The sequence below is a fragment of the Bufo gargarizans genome, chromosome 4 (assembly GCF_014858855.1).
Source record: "Bufo gargarizans isolate SCDJY-AF-19 chromosome 4, ASM1485885v1, whole genome shotgun sequence".
Classification (NCBI taxonomy): domain Eukaryota; kingdom Metazoa; phylum Chordata; class Amphibia; order Anura; family Bufonidae; genus Bufo; species Bufo gargarizans.
Window position 1 is genome coordinate 93,941,296 of NC_058083.1, and position 24,835 is coordinate 93,966,130.

The 24,835-nt window shown below is 42.5% G+C and overlaps 1 protein-coding gene across 5 annotated transcripts in view; it reads right to left on the reverse strand.

The window, feature by feature from the left end:
• The window catches only part of LOC122936289 (kyphoscoliosis peptidase-like), a 48,580-nt gene that overhangs the window by 17,991 nt on the left and 5,754 nt on the right, over nucleotides 1–24,835 (reverse strand). For 2 of the 5 annotated variants that reach the window (XM_044292418.1, XM_044292423.1), the window contains exons 3-9: nucleotides 24,550–24,609; nucleotides 23,272–23,346; nucleotides 16,812–16,892; nucleotides 14,109–14,150; nucleotides 10,798–10,880; nucleotides 8,847–8,952; nucleotides 5,338–5,455 (exon numbers count right to left, since the gene is read on the reverse strand). In XM_044292418.1, the coding sequence (XP_044148353.1) occupies nucleotides 5,338–5,455; nucleotides 8,847–8,952; nucleotides 10,798–10,880; nucleotides 14,109–14,150; nucleotides 16,812–16,892; nucleotides 23,272–23,346; nucleotides 24,550–24,609 (565 nt within the window). The remainder of the gene's footprint in view (nucleotides 1–5,337; nucleotides 5,456–8,846; nucleotides 8,953–10,797; nucleotides 10,881–14,108; nucleotides 14,151–16,811; nucleotides 16,893–23,271; nucleotides 23,347–24,549; nucleotides 24,610–24,835) is intronic. The other 3 variants (XM_044292419.1, XM_044292422.1, XM_044292421.1) reach the window with 3 other exon arrangements.

The following is a 24,835-nucleotide window of genomic DNA, read 5'->3' on the forward strand; positions in this document are numbered from 1 at the left end:
TGAAAAAGTCCCAAATTTACCCAAAATTTTGTGAAAAATGTGCAATTTCTCTGCTTTTAGAATAGAAAGTGATTGGCTACAGGTATGTGTTCCCAAGTACCGAACACTTGACTCCGACATAGAACTAGACCTTCTATCCAGTAAACAACAAGCAGGGCTCTGGGGAATTGTCACCCCCAATAAGACTCCCACAGGATTAACCAAAGGTATATATTTAAATATACAGAACCTTAAACCTAATGTAAACCTCTTCTCAGATCCCCCTCTTTGGATTACCAGCAAAACACACTCCCTATCTAGTTAAACCAGATTCACCCAGTATTCCACAATTCTGGGACCTTCTAACTGATACCCCAATGACGGCTCTGATATCCGATTTAAAACATAGAGAAGATATTCCTATCCTCTGCTCCAAGTACATCAAAGAAGGTGATTTTCTGGCTAAACAGGAATTAATTAACATGTGTCAAACTCTAATTACCAATTATGCTATTATGCCAACCCCAACATGGTTTGAGCAAATCTCTTCTCACTAAAACCTCACAAGGCATAGTGTTTCGCTCCTATATAAATGGTTAATCCCCCAAAAAGGTGGGAGTACCCAAGTATTCATAAGAGATTGGGAAGAAGATCTAGTTCGGTCCTTCTCCCCACAAGAGATTGACCTGATCTTCTTGAGATCACACAGGTTTTCCAGGTGTATAAAAATGCAAGAACATTCTTTTAAAACCCTAACCTGATGGTACAATGACCCTCATAAGCTCTTCAGAATGGGTTTTGCAGACCATGACTTATGCTGGCGGTGTAAGACCCAGAAAGGTACATTAGGCCATATTATGTGGCAATGCCCTTTGATTCACTTCCATTTTGGGAACAGGTTGAACAAAAATAAAGGAAGTTTGTAACACCAGATTAAAGTTAACCCCTCAATCAGTACTTCTTTGGCTACCTTCCAAGAAATGGCAACGTTCGATGTTTGACTTACCGACCCTTCTAGTCCAAGCAGCAAGGTTGCTAATCCCATTAAACTGGCTTAATTCCTCACCTCCCTCATTAAAAAGTTGGAATGAAAAAGTTGACCAAATTTTCTTGATGGAGGGGTTGGCAAGCTGGGCAACTAGATCACATTCTAAGTTCCTACAGCTTTGGAGGCCATGGAAATTGTTCAGGGATTCAGGGAATAAGTCTGTGACCTCTGACATTGGATCCACTTGAATCATCACAATTATCAAATCAATTATTTGTAGCTGCTGCCCTACACACTCAATTTACCACATTGTCCAAACTCATGTCATGCAGGATTTCGTTGCTGTTTTTACAGTTCAACTGTTCTCTTATGTTAGTAAACTGTTTCTTCCTCTACCATTTTGGTGGGTACCCGCCATGTTCCAAACTGCTCCACTTCTGTATGTAACATAGATATCTGAGTTGTCTTAAACTATGTAATTAAAGATATTGTATATCATTACCTTCATACCTGACATGTGGTCGTAAACTGATGTAAGGGTGCATGGCAGGGCGCAGAAGGAAAGGAGCGCCATATGGTTTTGGGAAAGCCGGTTTTGCTGGACTGGTTTTTTGACACCATGTCTCATTTGAAGCCCCCCTGATGCACCCCTAAAGTAGAAACTCCCAAAAGTGACCCCATTTTGGCAACTAGGGGATAAGATGGCAGTTTTATTGGTACTATTTTGGGGTACATATGGTTTTTTGTGATGCAAGGTAACCAAAAAATAGCTGTTTTGGCACTGTTTTTATTTTTTATTTTTTACAACGTTCATCTGACAGGTTAGATCATGCGCTATTTTTATAGAGCAGGTTGTTACAGATGCAGTGATATCAAATATGTATACTTTGTTTGTTTCAGTTTTACATAATAAAGCATTTTTGAAAAACGCCATATTGTTTTTATTTTCTGCCAATCGTCTTGTTCAGGGGCTCATTTTATGCAGGAAGAGTTTTTATTGGTACTATTTTTGGGTACATATGATTTTTTTATCATTCATTATTACACTTTATGAGGCAAGCTGACCTTAGCACAGTTTTTACACCTGAGTTCACCTGAGGGGTTAGGTAATGTGATATTTTTATAGAGCAGGTCGTTACGAACGTGGCAATACCTAGTATGTATATTTATTTAAGTTTTACACAATAATTGCATTTTTGAAACCCAAAAAATTATGTTTTAGTGTCTCCATGTTCTGAGAGCTATAGTTTATTTTTATTTTTTGGGTGATTGTCTTAGGTAGCTGCTAATTTTTTGCAGGATGAGGTGACGGTTTGATTGGTACCATTTTGGGGGGCATAAGCCTTTTTGATCGCTTGGTGTTGCACTTTTTGTGATGTAAGGTGAAAAAAATTTCTTTTTTTAAAACAGTTTTTATTAAAAAAATTTACGGTGTTCATCGGACAGGGTGGATCATGTGTTATATTTATAGAGCCGGTCGTTATGGATGTGGCAATACCTAATATGTGTGTGTAGAAAGCAGCACAGCATCGGGCTGCCTTGTCACCCATCGGTCCCCGCCACAGCAGCGCAGGGACTTGATGGGCTCCCTCACCCGCCGCAAATCCCTTCTATGTCGCGGTCAGCTCTGATCGCGGCATAAAAGGGGTTTATCCACCGGCCGGACCGCTGCAGTGATCGGGTGCGCACCTCTCCGGTGCCCACCCGATTACCATGATGTAATAGTAAGTCAAAATTGCTGGAATGCACCTGCCGCCATGACGTACTATTACGTCAACAGGAGACAGAGAAGTGTTGCTAAGGCACAAAATGGGCCACTTTAGAGCTATTTTTCTAATAGAAATGTACAATTTCAGTAATGAAAGAATATTTTTAAAAAATGGTCAGTTTCACTGCTCCTACACATTACAAATATAAAAAAAAAGAATGACCGTTACACTTTAACTTTGGTTCCATGATCTTCTGCTACTAGGTAAAGAAATTAATTTGGAAGGACTCTCTCAGCCCACACGTGTGTACTTTATGCTGTCGTTACATAAATAGTATGAAAGGGTGCACAACTGTACAACTTTGCAACCGTTCAATCTCAAATAAAAAATGAACCAAACTTGGCATATAGTCTTAATAAAAAATATGCCACTATTCCATGTATACAACACCTATTCAGACCTCTTTGTCATTACAGACTAAAAACGAACCCTGCGTAGTCTGATCTTGCAGTCATACTATCACCTGTCCATCTGGAAAGGACTAAGACCTCATGCACGCGGCCGTTGATCAGCCATTCCGTGCATTGTGGATAACAATTTGCGGTCCCCAATGCACGGGCAACATCCATGTGGATTTTGCAGACGTATCCATACCCATTCTACTTGAAAGTGTCCATGGTCTGAACGCACTGCAAAAAAGTACTGCATGCACTATTTTTTTGCGTTGTGGAGGCACGGACAGAAACCTCCACACCACTCTGTAGTGCTTCAGTGGGCGTTCCGTGCCTCCGTTCTGCACCGCACCTTCTGGATTGCGAACCCATTTAAGTGAATGGGTCCGCATCCTTTGATGCGGAGTGCCCACTGCTGATGCCCGTAAATTGCAGACCCACTGTTAGCCATAGGCTGCAGAATTAGACTACGCTAGGCTTGTTTGTAGTCTGTTACCATTGAGACATATAGGTCTGCATAGAAGCTGTATACACAGAACGGTATAGTGGATAAAATCCACCACTTATTAGAAACGGGATACCAGTATAGATGAGCTATATACAGGGAGTGCAGAATTATTAGGCAAATTAGTATTTTGACCACATCATCCTCTTTATGCATGTTGTCTTACTCCAAGCTGTATAGGCTCGAAAGCCTACTACCAATTAAGCATATTAGGTGATGTGCATCTCTGTAATGAGAAGGGGTGTGGTCTAATGACATCAACACCCTATATCAGGTGTGCATAATTATTAGGCAACTTCCTTTCCTTTGGCAAAATGGGTCAAAAGAAGGACATGACAGGCTCAGAAAAGTCAAAAATAGTGAGATATCTTGCAGAGGGATGCAGCACTCTTAAAATTGCAAAGCTTCTGAAGCGTGATCATCGAACAATCAAGCGTTTCATTCAAAATAGTCAACAGGGTCGCAAGAAGCGTGTGGAAAAACCAAGGCACAAAATAACTGCCCATGAACTGAGAAAAGTCAAGCGTGCAGCTGCCAAGATGCCACTTGCCACCAGTTTGGCCAAATTTCAGAGCTGCAACATCACTGGAGTGCCCAAAAGCACAAGGTGTGCAATACTCAGAGACATGGCCAAGGTAAGAAAGGCTGAAAGACGACCACCACTGAACAAGACACAAGCTGAAACGTCAAGACTGGGTCAAGAAATATCTCAAGACTGATTTTTCTAAGGTTTTATAGACTGATGAAATGAGAGTGAGTCTTGATGGGCCAGATGGATGGGCCGTGGCTGGATTGGTAAAGGGCAGAGAGCTCCAGTCCGACTCAGACGCCAGCAAGGTGGAGGTGGAGTATTGGTTTGGGCTGGTATCATCAAAGATGAGCTTGTGGGGCCTTTTCGGGTTGAGGATGGAGTCAAGCTTAACTCCCAGTCCTACTGCCAGTTTCTGGAAGACACCGTCTTCAAGCAGTGGTACAGGAAGAAGTCTGCATCCTTCAAGAAAAACATGATTTTCATGCAGGACAATGCTCCATCACACGCGTCCAAGTACTCCACAGCATGGCTGGCAAGAAAGGGTATAAAAGAAGAAAATCTAATGACATGGCCTCCTTGTTCACCTGATCTGAACCCCATTGAGAACCTGTGGTCCATCATCAAATGTGAGATTTACAAGGAGGGAAAACAGTACACCTCTCTGAACAGTGTCTGGGAGGCTGTGGTTGCTGCTGCACGCAATGTTGATGGTGAACAGATCAAAACACTGACAGAATCCATGGATGGCAGGCTTTTGAGTGTCCTTGCAAAGAAAGGTGGCTATATTGGTCACTGATTTGTTTTTGTTTTGTTTTTGAATGTCAGAAATGTATATTTGTGAATGTTGAGATGTTATATTGGTTTCACTGGTAAAAATAAATAATTTAAATGGGTATATATTTGTTTTTTGTTAAGTTGCCTAATAATTATGCACAGTAATAGTCACCTGCACACACAGATATCCCCCTAAAATAGCTAAAACTAAAAACAAACTAAAAACTACTACCAAAAATATTCAGCTTTGATATTAATGAGTTTTTTGGGTTCATTGAGAACATGGTTGTTGTTCAATAATAAAATTAATCCTCAAAAATACAACTTGCCTAATAATTCTGCACTCCCTGTAGATTGCTTTGGTAATACGACTGATGCATGCTCATGGTGAAACTCACCTGCACATATGCTCAAAGAGCGAGCTGTACCCTGTGCATACACCTTTCTTGGTCCGAAAGACATCTTCTGGGGCCGAGGATACCAGATCTTTATTCTTTAACCCCGCTGTGTCATACTCTGAGATCATTGAAAAGAAAGTAGTGTCTCTTTATTGTGCAAAGTACATGGATTTATTCTATTTTTATTCTTATTTCTGCAATACATGATGTTACATTTCTGAAAAATACCTTCACGTGAGGGTTTTAAGGGATTAACTGGTCCACCAGAGCACTTGGGCCCCTTTCATACGAGCTTTTCCGCGCAGGTGCAACGCGTGACGTGAACGCATAGCACCCACACTGAATCCTGACCCATTCATTTCAATGGGTCTGTGTACATGAGCGTTTTTATTCACGCATCAGTTCTGCGTTGCGTGAAAAATGCAGCATGTTCTATATCCTGCGTTTTTCTCTCAGCCTTGGCTCATAGAAGTGAATGGGGCGCTTCAGTGAAAAACACATTGCATCTGGATGTAGTCCAGATGCAGTCCAGATGCAGTCCAGATGCAATGTGTTTTTCACTGATGGTTGCTAACCGTCAGTTTTTATCACGCGCTTGAAAAATGCATCAAAACGCATTGCGGAAAAACTGAACAACTGAACGCAATCGCAGACAAAACTGACTGAACTTGCTTGCAAAATGGTGCGAGTTTCACTGAATGCACCCTGGACGCATCCGGAGCCAAGCCGCCACGCTTGCGTGAAAGAGGCCTTAAAGGGGTTTTCTGATGAAAAACACCTATCCTTTAGGCTACATGCACACAAACGTATGTGTTTTGCGATCCACAAATTGCGGATCCACAAAATAAACAGATGACATCCGTATGCCATCCGTTTTTTGGGTGGATCCATTGTAACAATGCCTAGTCTTGTCCGCAAAACGGACTAGAAAAGGACAAGTTCTATTTTTTTGCGGGGCTACGGAATGGACCCATTGAAATGAATGGGTGCTCATCCAATCCGTATATATATGTGTGGGGGTAAAAATGGCAGCACTGGGAAAAATAATAAAAGAAAAACAATAAAAGAGAAAATGGGTGCACAGCCCAAACGGGAAAAGGCTTACCCAGTATGAAGAGACCAAAAAGCGGGCAGCTCTCCAAAATAATGGTGAAAATATGCAAAGCTTTATTCACTCATGTGACAAGGCAACGTTTCAGCTCAGTGTGAGCCTTTCTCAAGCAAAGATACACGACCTGCTCCCTTGGTCCTGTATCTTTGCTTGAGAAAGGCTTACACTGAGCTGAAACGTTGCCTTGTCACATGAGTGAATAAAGATTTGCATATTTTCACCATTATTTTGGAGTGCTGCCCTATTTTGGTCTCTCTCTCTCTCTCTCTCTCTCTCTCTCTATATATATATATATATATATATATATATATATAAAGATGAAATAACGAGGCAGCACTTCCAGCTTTTGGTGTACGGGTGAAGACCCCAAACTATAATCCAAGCGACGTTTCGGCCTGCTCAATGAGGCCTTTATCAAGCTTGATAAAGGCCTCATTGAGCAGGCCGAAACGTCGCTTGGATTATAGTTTGGGGTCTTCACCCGTACACCAAAAGCTGGAAGTGCTGCCTCGTTATTTCATCTTTGTATATCGTGGAGGAGTGGCCTACCTCTGTGGGGATTTGCACCCAGTCCACCTACTCTGTGCACCATGTCACAAAGCTTGAATTATTTCAAATTGGTTTCTTGAACATGACAATGAGTTCACTGTGCTAAAATGGCCCCCACAGTCACCAGATCTCAACCCAATAGAGCATCTTTGGGATGTGGTGGAACGGGAGCTTCGTGCCCTGGATGTGCATCCCTCAAATCTGCATCAACTGCAAGATGCTATCCTATCAATATGGGCCAACATTTCTAAAGAATGCTATCAGCACCTTGTTGAATCAATGCCACGTAGAATTAAGGCAGTTCTGAAGGCAAAAGGAGGTTCAACACCGTATTAGTATGGTGTTCCTAATAATTCTTTAGGTGAGTGTATATATATATGTCTCAACAGAAATCGAGACTCTTCAGACCAGGCAACATTTTTCCAGTCTTCAACAGTCCAATTTTGGTGAGCTCATGCCTGGCTTCAGCTGTGACATGTCCCCTCACTACTGGGCCAGATGCTGTTTTTGTATACTGGTGAAAGCAGTCATTGGCTGCAGCAGTGCACATGACCGGGTCCATATTCATACCAGAAGTAAACAAGCTAAAAATGAACAGGCGCTAGAGAGGACCGGGGCGGCGGAGAGCAGCTTAGTATGACTTTTATTAGATCATACACGCTAGAACTATAGAATTCCAAGAAAAACCCCTTTAAGATAAACTAACCACTGTTACTGGATCTCAAATATAATTCACTCTTCTGAATAACATCCATAACTTTTTTGTTTGAGAACAATGACCCAGATTTATCAATCCAGGGTTTTAGACAGTTTTTCACCATGCTCAACAAGGAGCGCGGCTTGATTGAAAGCCCTTTGGCTTAGCAGGAAAGCAGGCATGGCCTAAAATGTGTCCTTTTCTCTAGAGGAAAATTCTGAGAAAAATCTAAGGTGGGCACGTATACTAAGGAATTAAAAGCGTCAGTATTAGGGCTCGTGCACACAAACGTATTTTCTTTCCCTGTCCATTCCGGGTTTTTTGCGGACCGTATGCGGAACCATTCATTTCAATGGGTCGACAAAAAAAAAAACTGAAGTTACTCCGTGTTCATTTCATTTCCGTTTGTCCATATTTCCGTTCCACACACAAAAAAAAATAGAACATGTCCTATTATTGTCCGTATTACGGACAAGGATCGTACTGTTCTATTAGGGGCCAGCTGTTCTGTTCCGCAAAATACGGAATGCACACGGACGTGAGAATTGTTTACCATGCCTGGCAACTTACATTTACTAAGGGTTGAACAGATGTTTTGTTGCAGGGCTTCATTTTTGACAGTGGTGCAAAAGGGCTCCGATGTGTTCCTGACAGGAATACATTGGCTAAAGTCTCAGGTCTTAACATCAGCTTGATGGATTAGCCAGTGATGTCAGTTGCTTATCATTGGGGTGCACCTTTCACAGTGATTTAGGGCTTCAAGTCTCCCAAAAAAAAGTTATCTAAGTCCTCTGGCGGAGCACAACCTGTCAGAAAACTCTATAATAAAGCCTGTTTTACAGTCTGCAAATTGCGCGTCCACAAAACACAGATCTCGACCGTGTGCATTCCGCATTTTACGGAACGGAACGTGTGGCCCATAATAGAACTGTCCTAAGCTTGTCTGCAATGTGGATAAGAATAGGACATGTTCTATATTTTTGCCGATGGCACGGAACTGTGTGCTGTCCGCATTTTTTGCAGCCCCATTAAAGTGAATGGGCCCGCATCCGACCCGCAAAAATTGCGGATCGGATGCGGACAAAAAAATACATTCGCATGCATGAACCCTAAACCTGGGCCAATGTACTAACAGTTAGACTGTACACATACCTATATGATGACATATCCATATCCAGATAGCTCTTATCTTCTCTAAGTCTGTGTTAGCACCACATGTAAGTTCTTTTACCAACTGCTCCAATGTCACAGCAGTCACCTGTAAGAAAGAAAAGTGTCATCAGGTAACGTATAAAAATCCTATAACTGTGTAGTTACTAAACTGACTTCTGGCGGCTGAGCTTCAAGGTAACAGTTCAACATCGGTGATGGGGGTGTGGGACTCTGCTGATCTGATATTGATAGCCTATCGTGATAGCAGATGAAAATCCTGAGCCACCCCAGGCCTATCATGAAAGCCCTAAAGATCCTTGCTGTCTTTATGAGGACCCAGTAAGCAGCACTTGTTCACTGACAGGACCTGGTATGATTAACAAGCCACGTGGGAAAGGCTGAGAGACTGGTCAGGGTTGAGGGAAAGCGGAACGGAGCAAAGTGCAGAGATATCCTTAATAAAGACCCGATCCAGACCACGCTGGACCTCAGACTGGACCAAAGGTTCACCTGCTAATAAGACAATGATCCTAAGCACACAGCCCAGAAAACACAGAGTGGTTTAGGGATAACTTTGTAAATGTCTCTGACTGAACCAGCCAGAGCCCTGATTTAAACTCAATCAAATATCTGAAAATGGCTGTCCACCAATGGTCCCCATCCAACTTGACAGAGCTTGAAAGGATCTGCTGAAAAAAATTGCAGAAATTCACATCCTCCAGGTGAGCAAGCATTGTGGCATCATACCCAAGAAGATTGGAGGCTGTAATCACTGCCAAATGCAGCGACTCTCAGGGGAAGAGCTGTGAAAAGGATGGGAGTGGTAGTGATGGCACCGATAGGAGTAGTAGTGGTTCAAGGTAGCCATCCTCACTGGGGCTGTGCACCAGTGAATGGAGGGTGCCTCGTGGTAGTTGGGGTACCCTTGGCAGGGTGCAAGGCAGATGGGCATGTGCAGGGCCAGAGGAAGGTTGATGGATTCAATGACCAGTCCTATTTGGTTGCAATACTCCAATGGTCCCTGGGGCAGTCCAGTGAATGGAGGGCGCACCCTTTCTTTCATCAGGCGCACGCTGATATTGGAGCTTTGGCCTGGTGTTAGGTGGAGTGCCCTTGATGGCAGGTGTTTGGCAGGGTGCAAGGCAGGAGGTTAGAAGCAGAATGGATGGATGATGCAATCACCAGGCCCAGTTTAATTAAAATAATCGCTTTACTGAGAATGATAAGAGTTGCAGTACCAGCATAAAAAGTAGTCATAGTTCTGTGGTTTTTCAAAGGCACTCTTCAGTTTACACACTGTTTGCAAGGATGAAAATGGGTTAGCAAACTACAAGATAGCTGACTCTGAGTCTCTCTCTAAATATACTTTGCAATCTTTCCAAATAACCAAGGTGTGCAAAGCTCTCAAAAATGTGGCGGGTGCCCGATTTTACATCCTATTCAATATTCAGCAAAGTCCAAGCTATCTTTACAGTCTTCCACCTGGCTCTAAACAGTCTGTGAAAGTTCTTTACTTCTTTCGTTCCAGAGCTTCAGGTAGTTCTTAGCGCCTTCCAGGAGTGGTGTGTCTCCTGGAGTAGGCCTCTCACTAAATAGATAGGAGGCAGCCTCCTCAAACTTCAGCTGCCTAGGCCAGACTCACTGGCTGATGCAATCGGACTATACTGTACAGCTCCCCCTTAAGAGGGAGTAGGACCAGCCACCCACCCACTGAGTAGGACAAAATAACTACCGTAAGTTGCTTTCCCATTTCAGCTTTTGGAATAACATAACACAGCTTTGAAAATACATGAACTTTTTAGCAATAAATTAATTCTTTTAGCAGTGATCTTCTGGAGCACTAAAGATAACTGTTATTATTATTATTATTATTATTATTATTATTTAAATTCACATAAACACAAATAACTTCTATTGCTTTATGTATACTAAGATAAGGATACTATTTTACCTTTGTAGCAAAGAGGTCCAGTTTTTTAAATACATTTAAGTCAACAACAAGAGATTTTAGGTTTCTTTTGTCCCGGGGATAAGCTGTGTAAAACAAGGACATCAAACAGTTAGCAGGCTCCTTTATCATCATTTGGATTCATAATACAATAGTTAAACTGGGAACTAAAGTGTAGATATAGGGGTGCAGAGGTAGCTGTCAAACTTGGAGTCTGGTGCCAGAGAGGGCCTAGGGACTCCTCTGCCACATAAGAAGGCATCAGCATTTTAGTTCGGGACCTGTTGTAGATTTTATTTTGGGCCCAGAAGCTGTTATCCGATAATAAATATTGATAACTTATCCCTAAGATAGATCATCAATATCAGATTGGTGGGGGTCCGACACCCAGGACCTCCACCGATCTGCTGTTAGAAGAGGCCGATGCTCCATGAGCATCGTGGCCTCTTCTTAGGCCATGTGATGTCACATAGTTGTGGTTGGGAGAGATGCTGGAAGCTGGCTGCTTCGGTGAGTGTGGTGGCTCCCTGTAACAGTTGACCAGTGGGGATGCCAGGATTTGGAACCCCATCAGTCTGATAGGATGACTTATCCTGAGGATAAGTCATCATTATATGTTAATGGATAACCACTATAAGCCTGGGCATGGGTTCAGTCCATAATTTTAGTAGGAGAATCATTGAGAGGAACTATGTGAGTGGCATATTATAGTTAAATGATTGGAGACATCATGACCTCAATAAACAATGTTTGATAGGATTTGATGATCTCTGTGAAGGTGGATAGGAGAAAAGTACTTGAAGTGACTTAACCATGAGAAATAAGTAGTATATAGAGCATTTTACAGAATTGAGGTATATACAGGCAAATACAGTCTGACAGATGAGAACACCACTGAATGGGAAAGTGGGAGTAAACACAGAAAGCAGTCCGGCAGTTTCTGTAGGAGTCTATGGTCTCTAGGGCGTTTTAGTATTTCACACATGAATCTATGGAGGACACAGAAAAGCAAGTCAATTTCCATAGGTTTCTATTTAGATGGGGGTTTAGATTGTGTCAGAGAAAACGGATCCGTCCCCATTGACCTACATTGTGTGCCAGGACAGATCCGTTTCGGTCAGTTTTGTGAAGCGGACAGCAAAACGCTGCAGGCAACGTTTTGGTGTCCGCCTCCAGAGCGGAATGGAGACGGAATGGAGGCAAACTGACGCATTCTGAGCGGATCTCACAAACGGAAAGCCAAAACGCCAATGTGAAAGTAGCCTTAGAAACACTTCCACTTTGGTTTCAGGGCAGTAGCATGACATCCTATTCTCTTATGGTCCCAGATCATTTTTACAGTTTTTCCCCCCAGAAATAGAGCATAAGGTGCAACTTTTAACTTTTTAATATATTCTCTATACTAAAAGGGGTTAACTTACTGCACAAAAAGTACTACTATGTACTGAATAGGACATTTCAAATGAAGTATTATTGCAATATATATGCAATAAAACGTTTTTTTTTTTTTATTAGCATTTTTTTATTTGCATTACATTTTCCTCTCTGGTAGCTCCTCTGCTGTTTATCTTCCTCGTCCACCTTCTCTTGCATTTAGAGCTGAGCTAACATGCTCATTCGCTTCCCTTTCTGTTCCCTTCCCCTTCCCTCAATGCTGGCATAGTGATCTCCTAGTGAATCAGGTGAAATGATCCAGATACCTTTCATTTATTCATCCATACCGTACTTCTAGGGGCTGATTAGCCATAGACCCTACATGACCCTAGACCCTGATGCCAAGGGCCACCTAAGCCCTCCTAGCTGCCAGCCGGGTTCATAATGAACTAATTTTCTCTTTTGCACCTGACCAGCAGCCACAGGTTCCCTCCTGAATTCAACTGTATTGAGGTCCTCATGAAAACGATACAGTTGAATACTAAGGCACAGGTGGCAGTGTTTTGTGGTGCACTGTGGTATTTGGTTCAGCTGGGGCGGTATATTGCTCTGCACTATGGTATTGCTGGCCCTGCCTACTTCTGTTGTCCCTGCTTAGTCATGTTGCTCCATCTGCCATCTGTCAATTTGGACCCACCTGCAACATAGGGCCACTTTTACCTTTTTTTCCCCAGGGCCTCTTTTAGTTCCCAGTCCGCCCCTGCCTAATTCTGAAGTCACAGAAATAGATGGCATAGACAAAACTAATGGGACACCTACAGATTACACCCACAGGAGCTTTTACGACATCCCATTCTAGAACCCCAATTCCAGTGGGACAGTGTGTAAGATGTAAATAAACACAGAATGCAACCATTTACAAATCTCATAGACCCATATTTTATTCACTATAGATAACACATACGAGATTTTGAAAGTGAGACATTTTACCATTTCATGTAAATGAGATATCTTACTTTCAACATCTGATATGTGTTCTATGATCTGTTGTGAATAAAATATGGGTCTATAAGATATTTAAGTCATTGCATTCTGGTTTTATTTACATTTATCTACATTTTACACAGTGTCCCAACTTTTTTGGAATTCAGGTTGTAAATCCTGAACCAAACTTTACACTTGGCACAATGCAGTCAGGCAGGTAACGTTCTTCTGACAGTCACCAAATCCAGACTTGTCCATCACATTGCCAGCTAGAGAAACACAATTCGCCGCGCCAAAGAACACATTTTCACTGCTGCAGAGTGTTGTGAACCGCCTCTGTCCTGTGCGCACAGGTACCAGCTTTCTGTGTGTGAATTAGGGATTGTATTCATTCTACCTCTGCCTGCAGCACTGCTAGGGTTAATCTCCTGCTATGTGAGGGGCAGCATAGCTGTGTCCAGCTGCTCCTATACATACACCTTGCAGTTTCCTTCAGTGCTTGCCTGTGCATATCTTGCTAGGTCTCTACAGCTAGTTAGAGTCAGAGGAAGAGCTATTTTCTGTTTGTCTGTCTCATTCCTGATTCCTGAACTGTGCTTGTTAACCGTACTGTTCCTGTGCCAAGCGTCTTTGGATTGTTTCACGGATTCGCTCTCTGAACAGTGGAGGAGGAAATTGTCGGGGTATTACATACTACATGTATCTCTAGGACTATATGTGAGGGACTGATTTCTCTGCAGGGGAGCAACAGCTCGTTGCAATGCATCCTGGGAAATGTAGGAACTTGATGAGACTTTGCCCATCCACAGAAAGGAAAGAAAGTCCACCAGGTGAGCAATTAAAAGAGTGTCATAAAATTGTAAATTTGTGGGAAAATCCCTTTAAAATGATACATCAGTGAAATGCTACAAAAAGAAATGGAGATACCCTCAATCCAAGTAAAATGGGTGTCTTACGATTTGTCAACTTTGGACTCTGTTCACTGTTCTGTGTGTGATCTGTACAAAGGAAGACACAATCATGTTAGACATTCGTAAATGCTAGGACCATTTTCCATTGTCAGGAGCCTCCACATGGAGATGCTGTGATATTACATAGGAAGGATAGCGCAGCATGCAGACACCATGAAAACACTATGGTGAAGCCTAACAGACCACAATAAAAGGGTCCATTCACATGTCTGTATTTTTGGTCCGCATACGATCCACATTTTTTTGTGGATCAGAGGTGGACCCATTTATCTCAATGGGGCTGAAAAAGATGTGGACAGCACATGTATATTCCATCCATGGCCCCGCAAAAAAAAGATAGAACATTTCCTATTCTTGTTCGTTTTGCAGACAAAAATAGGCATTTCTAACATAGGGTGAATATGCGGGACCGCAAAATGCAGGGCGCACACAGCCGGGATCTGTGTTTTTTTTTTGCGGATGCGCAATTTTCAGACCACAAAGTGGATACGGTCGTGTGAATGGGCCCTGAGTCAGTAGCACTCTTTGTTTCGGCCTCTGTAATGGAACAGGAAAATTCTATCTGTTATATTCTATTGCAGACAAAAAGAAGGTACTAGCTACTGTATAATACCAATATGAAGCCATTTAATTAACCTTTCCCTGTGCAAATAGGTAAAAAAAAAAAACTGCTGAAAAAAGAGTAAATTGTGTGAGAAATGACAGGTTCTAGAAAACCCTGCCCCCTAATATGCCATCACTCTGCCACCTACTGTAGATGCCACTATACTCTCCGTTGGGTATTTCATCACTGTCCCCTGTATGCCATCACTTCGTCATCTGTATGCCAGCACTGTTCTCTGGGTATACTACCACTCTGTCCCCTGCAGAAGCATTTGCAGGATGATAATCCTCCCAAATCAGATTACATGGAACCCTTTCTTTGTGTTGCTTCATAGTCTTTTTTAGGGTTTTATACTTTTTTTGCTGCCCCTATATTTACTGTACTGACTGTATCCATGTTCTGACCTCTAGATAGTAATAGACCTCTTCCCATTCACGACTCACATCTTCAAGAAGGCACAAGGCAACCTGCCCTTTTACCCATGCCGGTAGCTATTACTACTTGATACCCTTCTGTTGGGGCAGTGTAACCATTTCTACACCCACACTTGCTGAGACCACTACTAAATATCCACTGCTTGTTATAGAGGTATTGAGTAGAAGACTTCTGTCTTTGTTGTCCATGGCAATTAATCAGAGCTCTGCTTTCATTTCTTAAGCTGTCCTGGTAAAATGAAAGCTAAGGCAATAAACAGTGTCTCTTTTAGACAGTTTTGATAAATCTGCTCAAATAAATAGCGTTTACATGTAAAACTGTACATTCATTAAAAGAGTCCATGCAGGGAGATGAGAGGCAGGCTGAACAGCCACTGCAGCCAAAGAGAGAAAAAGCGAGTCAGACCTATGTACAGATGTGGCAGAGCTAAACGTATTCAGTACTCAGGGACTACATCATTCATGCATCATGGCAACTCTTGTCAAAATAGTCACTTTTTGCTGGATTGACATTACTCATGATATGTATTATTCCAATAGTAACAATACTGTATGTGACCAATTGATTGTTATGATACGTGTATTTCACCTCCAGTCCTTACTACAGCCACAGTAGCTAATATATTAAGTTACTGCCTTAAACTTCTCAGTGTCTTAAAGGGGTAATCCCATGACTAATGTAATACATGAAAACCTGACATCATACAGTACATGACAATACCTTTCTAGCAAAGCTGGAACTAGATAAGACTTGTCTGAATAAATCCTAAAGCTTTGGCAAAACTGTGACTTTTCGTAATACTAGTGATCGATTTAAACTTTTGAGCAAGATTGCATACAGTAAAACCTTAAGTATTCCTTTGGACTGCAGCTGTCACTTAATAGTTAAAACCAATTAGTAGGGGTAAAAATAGTCCCATTGTGGTTGTAATCCAATGGTGCTATTATACACATGCATCTAAGTTGCGGTAACTGCACTATGGTTGTTACTATTTGCTGCCCCACAATCTTACTTACCCCTTTAAAAAGGTGCAGTCAAGGTGCAACCCAGCAATTAGCAGAAACCAAGGTTCCCACATCTTAAGACATATGTGTAATAACAACCTAATGGTCTATGAAATATCCGCCATTCATTTCAGTTGCCACACCCAGTGGCACTATATCAATGTGAGATCGGTGGGGGTCCGACTCCCTGCCCCCCTGCCAATTAGCTGTTTGAGGAAGCCTCAAAACTCTGAGGAGCGCTGTTGCCTCTTGCAGCCGACCGCACACAGTGCCGTCCTTTAGTTAGTGGCTGTGCTTGGTATTGCAACTCAGACCCATTCACTTGAATGGGACTGAAATGCACCTAGGCCATGTGACTGATGGCCGTGACATCACATGGCCTAGGAAAAGGCCTAAGTGCTCATGGAACATCACAACCTCTTCAAACAGCTGATCGGCTTGGGTGCCTGGGGTCGGACCCCTGCCGATTTCATACAGATGACCTATCCTGAACATACACCATCAATAGGAAAATCCTGGAAAACCCCTTTAAGTACTGTAAGAAGAAGGAAGTGTTTTTTTAATTGAGTCATTTTTTTTTTTAAGATTGCTTTTCCATCTCTGTGGGTGTGCAGGCTGCAGGCTATTTACTTTCTGATTACTCACCAGAACTGTGATAACTTTCCTTTTGCTTGATTTCTTCCTTGTCCTTGTAAAAGCTTTTCTTTCCTTGTAAAGAGTGACATACTGATAAATAGGAGACAATAAGGATATATATACTGGCAGAGTTTTTGCTAAAATTTCTAAAGGTACCCACACATTAGTCTATAGTTGATGAAGATTTACAATTTCAACCAAAACGATCATTGTTCGGGTGGAATTTAACAACGATCATTCAGACAGACCCTCATAGTGTGAACAGAAGTTGGATCTGTTTGAAATCGGACATAAGATTTTACGTATAAAATAAAATAAGATCATTCATGAAAAATAAAGAGTTTAGTTTGAAGGAACATTTTCAGAAAGATCTTTTGCCCCTCTCCCGATTTCACTCAACTTGTACGACAAGTTTGCATAACTGTAATAGTCAATATGGACTAAAATGTGTATCTCTGCGTCTACATAACAATCAGACACCAGAGTTCAATTGCTATTCTACCATCAACCTGTTTCTATCTAATGTGTATGGGGATGTTAAAGGGTTTTTCCAGGATTCTAGCAGTTTTTGTCTAGCCCTGGAACTTGTGGTGCCTAGTGACAATAGTCATTACTCCTCCTTGCCACTCTATTCCGGTGCCACAAGCCATGGAGGAGCAGAGTGGAGGATGGAAGTGGTAGTGTTTCTAGCTGCAATAATCATTCACAGTGGTAATCCTCACACCGAGGCTCTCTAGGGTCAGGGCAGTGATAGGAGGGTGCACCCTTTCTTGCCTTGAGGCAGACCCTAATGTTGGAGCTCCTGCTTGATGGTAGTTTGGGTGCCCTTGGTGTTGTAGAGTTTAGTGGTGGGTACAAGAAAGGAGATGTAGGTGCTGTGGCTGACACATGGTGCTGGAGTCGGTAACCAGGCCAGTTGTAGAAAATAAACGAGTCTTCTCTTCAAGTCCATAACTAACAGGGATTGTAGTCCACCCATCTATCTCTCTCTCTCTCTGCAGAATCTCAGGTCTAGGTAATATTATTCTTGCAGTGATGGCTGTAATTCCCAGTTGAGTGGCATAGGATTAAGATATGGTGGACCATACTGTGTCCAAGAGTGGAAGGTGTTTTCTCAATTTCTCTTTCACTACAGTAAAGTCGCTATCAGCCATAAGCTGCCGATACCTTACTGACTGACTCCAGCTAGGTAGATTCTGGACCTTCTAGTTTTTCCTTTTTCTCTTTGAAGTAATGTGAAGTAGAGATGTTTTTTTCTCTGTGGATCTCTCAGAGATAGTAATTCTCTGGGATGAAGGCTGGTCTTCTAAGGAGTGAAGAGATGTAGCTTGTTCTCACTTCCTACACTAGCACACGACTAACTAAGCTATGGGCTGATCTAAGGAGTTTATAATCCACTTCCTTTATCTGCAGTGGATGCTTTCTCAAATTTTACTGAGGGTCACATGACCTGTGATGTCAGCTTCTCTCCCTGCTCTGATGATGTTTCATGCAGAAGCCTGAGAGAGCAGATCTGTGTCTGTACACAAGATTTCACTGTGATGGCCACGCCCCCTGAATGGCTGTCTGCTGCTGTCTGCCCTCTCCCTGGATTCTTCAGGAAACTTTAAGCCCTTCTTCACCACACACTCAGAGCTGGAGGCTTTGCTGAACAGCTGCAGTCATTGAAGAGACACAGGATCTTCCCTCCTCATTCTGCAGACCCAGAGCTGACAGACTGGAGAAGTTCTGCTGAGCATTGCACAAGAAAAGGTAGGGGGAAGATCCTGTATGTATCAGCAGAGTCGTTGTACAGCCAGGACTTGTAGTCCTACATCCAACATGCTGCTGAGTATCCTAGCAGTCAGACATGTCACTCAGGGAAGCACTTGTATTCATTCCCTTTGCAGAGCGGGGTGGAGTCACAAATATGGATGAGGAAAATCTCAGAGATTGTTGTTATTGCAGGTAAACAAAGGGCCAGAAGAGAACCAGGGAAATGAGGAAATAGATTTTTTTTTTTTGCCTAAAATTTGCTTAGCTTATGTATATATTGCTGACCCTCAGATTTATAGTGATATATATATTTTTCATAACTCGGACAACCCCTTTAAAGAGTATTACCCTATTCTGGGGTACTGCACTTGCACAACGGCTCCATTCAGCGATCTATAGTCCATTTCCTCACCCTTCCCTTGGAGTCATGTAACCTGAGACAGCCAATATGGACTAAAGTGTGTATGGCTGCATCTGCAAAATGATTATTGAGCAGACAATCATTTGTTCAACTGCAGTTCAAACATCTACCTGCTTCTTTCTAATGTGTATGGCCAACCCTATTACTAAAGCTTCTGAAAAGGATGACAATTAAAGAGGTTGTCCCATGAAAATACTCTACATTTGTCAAACCAGCACCTTCATTCCAATACTTTTGTACTTGCATGAAGCAAAAAATTTAGCATAGCCACTGAGTTATTCAATAAAATGTACCTGTCTAGCGCCTTCTGCGTTCTATTATTTTCCTTATTTCTCTGTCCACCTCAGTAACATCGCTAAGATGGTCGCACATGCTCAATTGCATCCTTCAATTGCTATCAACTTTATCTACTGTTAGATGCTGTGACAGTTACAGGGAGATAGCTGCAGTATAAAGGACATGTCCTCTGAGCTGTGACAGTTACAGGGAGAGAGCTGCAGCAGAAAGGACACATCCCCTGAGAAAAGGCACACCTCCTGAGCTGCCAGAGTTAATAAAATCTAGCCGATCAATTGGAGCAATGAATGAGGGGAATCTCTGGACCCATGTGTGGTACATGGCTGGTTCTGGCTTTGTTAGAAAGAGATTGTTATGTGCTATATGGTGCCTGATCACATTATACATTAACCATTAACTACTGTATCAGCACTGGTTATAAAGCTGCCTTTTGTTCTACAGCCATGATGGGAGGTAACTCCATTCCGAAATGTTAACCACTCGATTGCTACAGTCTGTGACTACGTCATGATCAAATCCAGCAGTGGTGGCAGCGCCTCCACACAATAGGAAAAAGTGCCTGCCTCTCTGGTGACCATGACCGTGGGAGCATGCATAGGAAGCTCCTGTCCCAGCCACCACATGTCTGCACTGCAGCAGTGGCCATAACCCCTGGATAGAAGCAGTGTATAATGTGATGGAAAAATGAATCAAGCCAGCAAAGGAGGCAATATGGACAATCACAATACATTAGGAAGTGCCTTGTATTAACTTTATCTAAATGATATATGCCATTTGCTGAAGCGAGACAACCCCTTACTTACTTTTGCTTCTAGTCAAGAATAACAGCCTGCTGGGGTCCATCATATCCGGCATAGCAGGAAAGGGCCGGAACATCGCCAGGCCCCACTGACTATATTGGAACCTGGCAGGGATCTGTTTACGACATTAGTGCCGCAATTCAGATGGACAAAAACAGCTGCTTGAAAACTTCTGCAAGCAGCATTTTTATTGTCTGGCAGAATCCCGACAGATCCCCGCTGAATCCCATTATAGTCAATGGACTCTGGCAGGGAAAGCCAGTATCCGGCTATGTCAGATACGATGAACTCCAGCAGGCTGTTCCTCCGGAACAGGAAGATTTTAACACTAGTGTGCAACTAGCTTATGTTAACCCCTTAAGGACCTCCACCATACAGGTACAACGCAACCGGACGTTACTTAAGGACCAACGCTGAACATGTACAGTGCGCTGATCGGACGGGTGCCGGAGTTGCGCCCCCCCAATCAGCGGCAGGGTTCGGCAGTAGCCGATAGTCAGACCCCTACTGATGCGCCGGCATTGGTAAAAACACATATGCCGGCGCATTAACCTTTGATGTGCCGCGGTCAGCGCTGACCGTGGCACGTGCAATGTCCTGTGTGGAATCGGAGCTGCCGTCAGGTCCCCAAGCTGCTGTGACGGGGACCCGATGGCAGGGAAGGCAGCCAGATGCCTTCCTTAGGCATCGTGGCTGCCATCCCTCTAAGGGCTCATGCACACAACCGTGCCATTTTTTGCGGTCCGAAAATTGCAGATCCGCAAAAAAACGCCGCCTGTGTGCCTTCCTCAATTTTGCAGAACGGAACAGGAGGCCCATTATAGAAATGCCTATTCTTGTCCGCAAAATGGACAAGAATAGGACATGCCTCATCATTTTTGCTGGGCCACGGAATGGAGCAACGGATGCGAACAGCACACAGAGTGCTGTCCGCATCTATTGCAGACCCATTGAAATGAATCGTTCCTTATACGGACCGTATACGAAATCAAAATACGGCCTGTATACGGAACGCAAGAAGCGTTCATGTGCATGAGCCCTTAGCCTGTGAGATCTAACCCCCTGGATCTCAAAGGCAGGGGGCTGTAAGTGTATTACAGTGTGTAATACACTTACAGCCAATGCATGACAATACAGAAGTAATGTCATGCATTGTAAAGGGGATCAGACCCCCCAAAAGTTGAAGTCACAGAGGACTTTTTCCAGAATAAAGTAAAAAAATTTTGTTAAATATAGGGAAAAAAAGAAAAGTAGACATATTAGGTATCACTGCGTCCGTATCGACCAGCTCTAAAAAAAAATCACATGACCTAACCGCTCAGGTGAACACCGTCAAAAAAATAAAATAAAAACTGTGCTAAAAAAACATTGTTTTGTCACCCTACATCACTAAAAGTGCAACACCAAGCGATCAAAAAGGCGTATGCCCCCCAAAATGGTACCAATCTAACCATAACCTCATCCCTCAAAAAATGGCTCAATGAAGCCGCTGCCAGCAGTCCGCATGGGAGCAACAGGCTGAGCCTAGTGCTCACGCACGGGATCTGGCAGAGGGATGGGAAGATTGCGGAGGCGGCGCTGAGGTGAGGAAGGCGGCACTGTAGACAGGCAGGGCATCGATTAAGACAGGGAAGGCGTGCGCTGGGCACCAGATAGCGATGGGTGCGGCCGGGCACCCTGTATTAACGGACGTCCCCTTGGGCACCTTAGGTACGTGATTGACAGGTGATTGTTTTTTGGGCTAATAGAGCCACAAGCAGGTTTAATAAGGCCAGTTTAGGATTCATGTTATTAGTATGAACATGGGCATATGTTTAGGTTATAGAGGTAAAATCTCATGACAGAATCCCTTTAAAATGGAAAATCTGCCAAAAAAGTGAAATTCTGAAATTTCATCTCCATTTTCCATTAATTCTTGTGGACCACGTAAAGGGTTAACAAAGCGTGTAAAATCGGTTTTGAATACCTTGAGGGGTGTGGTTTCTAAAATGGTCACTTTTGGGTGGTTTCTATTGTGTAAGCCTCGCAAAGTGACTTCAGACCTGAACTGGTCCTTTAAAAGTGGGTTTTGGAAATGTTCTAAAAAAATTTAAGATTTGCTTCTAAACTTCTAAGCCTTCTAACGTCTACCAAAACTAAAATGGCATTCACAAAATGATCCAAACATGAAGTAGACTTATAGGAAATGTAAAGTAATAACTATTGTTGGAGTTATTACTATCTATTATAAAAGTAGAGAAATTGAAATTTGTTAATTTTTCTAAATGTTTGGTAAATTTTGTATTTTTTTTATAAATACAAATGAAATATTTTGACTCAATTTTACCACTGTAATGAAGTACAATATGTGATGAGAAAACAATCTCAGAATGGCCTGGATAAGTAAAAGCATTTTAAAGTTATTACCACATAAAGTGACACATGTCAGGTTTGCTAAAATGGCCTGGGCAGAAAGGTGAAAAATTTCCCGGTCCGGCACTCTGCTTACTACTTAGAAATCTGTGCACATGGTGTAATTATGTGCATGAAACCTAAACACGTGAAACACATCAGCAGGTCAGGCCTTAGATTAGATGGTGCTTTGTGCAGAACCTCTTTATGTCCTCTTTAGGCATCTTTCACATGTTTATGAAGATATCCGTGACAAGATGGTCGGTACTTCATCCATGATGATGTCTGTGAAGAATCTGTGTTTGGTCCATGTGTCCATCCCCCCCCCCTTCCCAAGTACCATCCATATACTCCTGCTAGACTGGAAACTGGTTACTAATGCATTTCCTAGCAATGATCTCTGAAAACCACAGACCAAAACGGATGCCATTGTGGTTGTCACAGTCCCATAGACTATCATGTGCATGAGGGATCCATAATAATGAACAAAATAGTGCATGCTTCCATGGTGTCACCATGGACGCATGGTCAGTGGAAAACCATTGATGTGTGGATACACACATTAAAGTCAATGGGAACATGTGCTGTCCTTGGAGACCATGGACAACACATGTACTGTATGTGATTCACAGACATGTAAAAGAGGCCTAAGGGGTGTGCCATATGGTTTAGATCATCAGAGTCACTAGAGCTCCTTTCAGGGCCACTGGTGACCCTATCATTAATGACAAGAGATGCACCATCTAATGTTATTTGCCCTACACTCCTGTTAAGATTATTATGAGCCCATAAATGGTTTTCTTACCAAATTCCATGGCTGGTCTAACTTCCAGTTTCCCATTTTCTGGACTGGAGGAAATGGTTTCATCCTCCACGCTGACTACAAAATAAGAGAAGCAGAGGTCAAACAGGATATGAAATACCCTTTCATATGTAAAGAATGAAATTCAGCTCTGTTCTAACCTAAAATTGCAATTGCAGTATGTCTCTTTAACAAATGCTATTTACAGACTGCCCCTCCTCAACCTTTGAAACCAGTGGAATGATCGGAATGTTTTGTAGATGGAGAACCGGATTAGCCAATTTTTCGTTGCAGCAATCATTAACCTGTGCCTCACCATAATATCACAGAAAGGTGACCATGTCCTGTTGGTTTGGTTTTGATTGGACAGTTTTAAAGCCTTTCTCATGTGACAATGATCAACAAAGTTGTGTCTAGCCACAAAGAAAACGTGGTGCCAAAATCTATGCGACGCATAGCAAAAAATGGGCACAATCCAGACTTTTGTGTCTATGACATGGGAACTGAACATCAACAAGGACCTGACATATACATAGTAAGTAGTTTTGTCATACTGTGCTCCATCTCTGTACGTCTTCTGGATAGGTCATCAGTATCTGATCGTGGAGCTCCTGCTAATCAGCTATTTGAGAAGTCACCGATGCTTGTAGTAGTGCCTCGGCCTTCTCCAGCTTTCCTTAGGCCACGTGATGCCACGTTTATCGACGGCCTTATAGCAGCTCAGCCCTATTGAAGGGAATGGGGCTTAGCATGATACCAAGCATAGCCACTATACAATGTACGGCACTGTGATTGGTGAGCTGAGAGAAGACAGTAGCACTACTGCTAGTGCAGGTGCCTTCTCAAACAGCTGATCGGCAGGGGTCCCGGGTTCAGAGCATAGGTCATCAGTTAAAAAAAATAAAAACTCCTGGAAAACCCCCTTATTAAATTTACTTCTTGTTGTGCTGTCTATTGCTAGAAACTGAAATTCATGGACCTGCTATGGACAGGTGTAGATTTCAATTATAATTTCCATCCATTTTTCTGTTGTAAATTATGTTAAAAGTGTCAAGATGAGTCCACACGGCGTCCACTAAGCCCTACCCACTTTCTTTAAAAAGTGCCATGAGGGGCAGGAAATCTCACAAAGTCTCAAATATATAAAAGTGGTGACTTTTGCACACCAGAAAACCGGAGTTCAGCTATACTATACTACTTGTGCCGTCTTTCATTTACTTTATTTAATGTTAATCAAACTACATCATCGTCTACCCACAGGTGAATATTTTTCTTTCTTACCATTGTTATTATTGGGTGACAACCTCGTTCTTGCATCCTCTGAGGTGATTTCTGAATCAGCTGTATGAGAGATATTACAATAGAATACACTATTAATATTTCCTGTTATTCTGAGGCTTGACTCAAAATTATAAAACTGTTATGAATATGAGAAGAACCAGAATTTGTAAAGCATCTGTGTTCAACAATGTAATTGAAAGATCGCAGTGCTATGGGCAGCATGTTACAGAGCAGGAGGACCTGAGAAGATTGATATATAGTTTGATGGGAAAATATTTAGTATAAC